This window comes from Frankliniella occidentalis, unplaced genomic scaffold (genome assembly GCF_000697945.3).
Source record: "Frankliniella occidentalis isolate FOCC.00 unplaced genomic scaffold, Focc_3.1 Scaffold59, whole genome shotgun sequence".
In the NCBI taxonomy this organism is placed as follows: Eukaryota; Metazoa; Arthropoda; class Insecta; order Thysanoptera; family Thripidae; genus Frankliniella; species Frankliniella occidentalis.
In genome coordinates, this window is record NW_026267189.1 from 1,130,704 (window position 1) to 1,134,599 (window position 3,896).

At 63.1% G+C, this 3,896-nt stretch overlaps 2 protein-coding genes across 3 annotated transcripts in view; one reads left to right on the forward strand and one right to left on the reverse strand.

The window, feature by feature from the left end:
- LOC113216740 (endothelial zinc finger protein induced by tumor necrosis factor alpha-like) overlaps positions 1 to 2,650 on the reverse strand; it is a 7,753-nt gene extending 5,103 nt beyond the window's left edge. The window contains exons 1-3 of one of the 2 annotated variants that reach the window (XR_008011192.1): positions 2,343 to 2,650; positions 1,462 to 1,658; positions 515 to 1,375 (exon numbers count right to left, since the gene is read on the reverse strand). Coding sequence is in view for 1 of the 2 variants with exons in the window: in XM_052267798.1 (XP_052123758.1) it covers positions 819 to 1,375; positions 1,462 to 1,658; positions 2,343 to 2,643 (1,055 nt within the window). In the remaining variant the exon portion in view is untranslated. The remainder of the gene's footprint in view (positions 1 to 514; positions 1,376 to 1,461; positions 1,659 to 2,342) is intronic. The other variant, XM_052267798.1, reaches the window with a different exon arrangement.
- LOC113216737 (phosphoglucomutase) overlaps positions 1 to 3,896 on the forward strand; it is a 14,716-nt gene that overhangs the window by 7,064 nt on the left and 3,756 nt on the right. The window lies entirely within an intron of this gene.

Genomic DNA, 3,896 nt, shown 5'->3' on the forward strand with positions numbered 1-3,896 from the left:
AATAAGTAAACAAAATTAAATTAAAGAAACACAATGGGAGATGTAGGGTAATGTAAGCAATTAGAGCATACATCTATCCAAAAACGACTAGTTTCACTCTCGTCCATGAAACATGAAGATAATTAAAATAACAATGTAAGAAGAATAAAACGCAGTACAAATATCAAATATCTTTGCCTAAACTACATGCAAAATTACAGCAGCAGGGGCCTAAATTAATAATACTATTGTCATGAAGTATCACAAAATGAACAGTTCAAATGCTTTCATTCTATCTGTTTTGATACTCCGGAAGAAAGCTCTAGACACCCACCGTGTAGAACACCGGCAGTCTATTTTGGGAACACCTTATCTATTTACAATAAGGACTAAAATTAACGATTATCAAACAGACAGAGCCACATTACGTAAGTACAAAAAATCTTTCTACGACTAAGATGTTTTACAAAAATACCTCTCGTAATGTTACGTCACAACTGGAGAAATATAAAGTAATTGAAGGAGCAACATGTACCTGCACCCCACCTGCCCGGAGCAGGGTTCGCGGCCCCGGTCGGTGGTTGATTGGAACAGACATTAGACCAGGTTGCGCCATTTCCTCTTGCCATTTCCTGGCCTCCCCTCACGCCAAGGAGCAAGCGGCAGCCAAAACGACGGCTCGGCGCAACGCGACGTACAGCGAGCAGAGGACTCCGCTGCAGGAGGGGTTGCCACCCGACGACGACGCGGCGCGATTCGAACCCCCGACAATCTGGCCCTATCCAGGACTACTAGGACTGTCGAGGGTTCCAATGGACCAAGGCGGACGGACGGCTTACCGCATGTCGGGGGAGGAGGGCGGCGAGGAGGACAGCGAGCGGCTGCCGAGGTGCTGCGCGGGGCCGTGCAGGCCGTGGCCCTGACCCTGGCGCAGGCAGGACGCCTCCTCGTGCTTGTACAGGTACGACTTGAGGGCGAAGGCCTTGCCGCAGCGCCCGCACACGTGCGGCTTGGCGTCCGAGTGCGTCTGCACGTGCGCGCGCAGGTTGGACTTGTCGGCGAACGCCTTGGCGCACACGCCGCACTTGAAGGGCTTCTCGCCCGTGTGCGTGCGCAGGTGGCCCTGCAGCAGCCAGGGCCGCGAGAAGGTCTTGCCGCAGAACTCGCAGCGGCACGCCTGCGCGTGCGTGCGCACGTGCATGGCGAAGGCCGGGATGGACACGTACAGCTTGCCGCAGGTCGGGCAGCCGCGCGCCTGCTGGCCCGCGAGCGACCGGTGCGTCTGCCGGTGCCGCGCCAGGTTGCTGGCCGTCGAGTACCTCTTGCCGCAGTCCACGCAGCCGTGCGCGCCCGCGCCCGGCGGGGAGCCGGCGCCGCCCTGCGCGCCGCCGCGGACCTGTGGATCGAGGAGGAGGGCGTCAGCATGAGGTCGGGCTGGAGCAGGCAAAGTCCCGTCCCGGGGACCCGCACCGTAGTACTCACCGGTTGCTGGTCGGGGTCGCCGCTGCGGAAGTGGTGGCCCTGCGCCGCGGCCGCGGCCAGGCTCACCTCCGCCAACTGCGTGAGGTTGAACAGCTCGTCGGGCACGCCCCAGGAGCCCGCCAGCCCCAACCCGGCCAACCCGGCCAGGTCGGCGAGCCCCACGCCAGCACCGGAGGAGTCCGAGTCGCCCGAAGGTTCTGAGAGCCGGAAGCAAACGCTAGGTGAGTGGTCACAAGTTGGAATCATTCTCGACACTGCCAGGTGGGCACTGAGCCCCCCGACCCCCGGCCCGGGCGCTTCTCTTGGTCCATTATGCAGATTGCACCACCCCATCGGTAGCGACACCCGTCCCCAGGGGGTGGTGGGTGGCAGTAACGCTCGGACAGCCCCCCGCCACCGCCACCGTGGCCGCGGTGGCGCTGAGGCGTAGCGTCGCGTAGCGCGGCCAACACCTGTTGCCGCGTCCACGGTCTGGCTCGCTGGTGCCAACCCCCATCTGCCAAAAGAGCGACAACTTCGTCGAAGCGAACCCACCATGTCCTCTTTCACGCATCCGATGCGTCACGGCCAAGTACGTAATACCAAGCATCCAAAATATACATACACCCCTGAGGTACAAAATTTGTATACTTCCACCTTTGATCCGTGCAGTTGACCATGAACTCGCATACTAAACGATTAGCCTTTCAGAAACTCGAGGCGATCGTGTCCTTACTGAACACGACTGAACAATAAATTGACTGAAAACGGAGGACGCAACTTTCTGACCTTAAACTTTCGATAGGACGACATCGTGATACTTCTTCTGCTGCAACTGGACGGCTAGGACAGCATGACAACTTCCACCAAACAGGGGCTGGCGATGGCCACCCCGAACTCACCTTCATCCTCGACGGCGAGCTGCTTCTCGTCGACGCCGTCCTCGTCCTGGTCCTGCCCGCCGTCGTCCGAGTCGTTGGCGTGCTCGGCGGCGGGGTCGTCGCCCTCGCCCTCCGGCAGGCCCTCCGGCAGGCCCTCCGGCAGGCCGGGGCCGGCGCCCTGCCGGTAGCGCCGGTGCGTGATCAGGAAGGCCCTCGGCATGGCATAGCCGCGGTGGCTCCACGGGGTCCCTCGCGCAGCTCGCGCCGCTCCGCAGCAGCCGACCCGACCGCCGCTCAGACCGCGACAAGAATATCTGGGCATGGGGCGAGGAGGGCACGCCGCCGGCCTAGCCGCCGGCGCACGGCACGGGGGCACATGGCGGGGGTGGGGAGGGGAGGGGCGGCTCCGACTCCTGCCGGTGGTCGAGGTGGTCCACGCCGGGCCCCCGCGCCGAGGTGGTGGTTGCGGGCGCCGCGATGCCGCGTGGCCGTGGCGGGGAGGTGGTTGTCGTCAGGGGGCGGGCGCCAAGAAGATGCTGCTGCAGCGGCGGCGGTAGAGACCCCTCTTCCGCTGTGTCTCCCCGGGTTACTTCCGGATACGAGGCGGGGCGTGGCGGGGTGTGACGGGGCGCGCGGCGTGTCACCTGGCGCGGCCTGGCGCGGCCTGGCGCGGCGCGTTGCCGTCGAGAGAAAAGGAAGAAGCTGCACCTTGGCTTGGGGTCCCCGTCAGCGTTCCCTGTCTCGAAGGGGAGGCGGCAGGAGGCGCGACAGCGGCCCTCGCTGTCGCATCTCGTCGCCCGCGAGGCTTGTCGAGTGTTCTCCCCCTCATCCTTCCATTTCTTTTATCGGGCTAGGGATCGTCCAGAAAGTTCGTCCGATTTTTTCCTCCGATACATTCGGTAAATAATTACGGGAGATCGGCGCCTGCGAGACTCAGGGTAGGCTATCCCGCAGCACACGAATGCGCCGCAGGTGATATGTTGCCTACCTACCGGGCGTTATGAGAGCTTGCACAGCAGGCTGAACTTGGCAGGTTCGATCGTAACCGCGAATGACGGATGATCTCTTATCCCGCGCTGGGTCGGATTGGTTTGGTTAGCCTCGGGTCAGTTCAGTTTGGGCGGGGGCGCGGGGAACTGCTGCCGCTCCAGGTAGGCGGGCGCCGAGCCGACCTTGTCCTGGGGTTGCCGACGCGGAGGGGCAGCTGGAGTGGGTGCGATGGAGGGAGATAGGCAGGCAGGCACCCACTCAGCCCCCAGGCCCCACTCCCATTGTCCGCCGCAGCCGCGACGCACTGCCGCGCTGCCCCGTCGCCGCGGCGGGTGGGCTGTACCGCCCGCAGCCGTGCGGCCGGGCTGCCTACCCGAGGGTCATAAGGCGCTGCGGCCAGTACGGGCGCGGGGCGCGGGCGTCGCTCCGGGTCCGGGTCGGTGCCACGCGTCCCCCAAGAGTTTGGCGTCCTGCCCCTTTCGAGAGGAGCAGCGGCAGCCTGAGGGGGAGGGGGCAAAAGGGGGCATAGCGGAGTGGGAAATGCCTGTGCGCAACGGCTGCCCGTGCGGGACAAGTCGGGGCGGG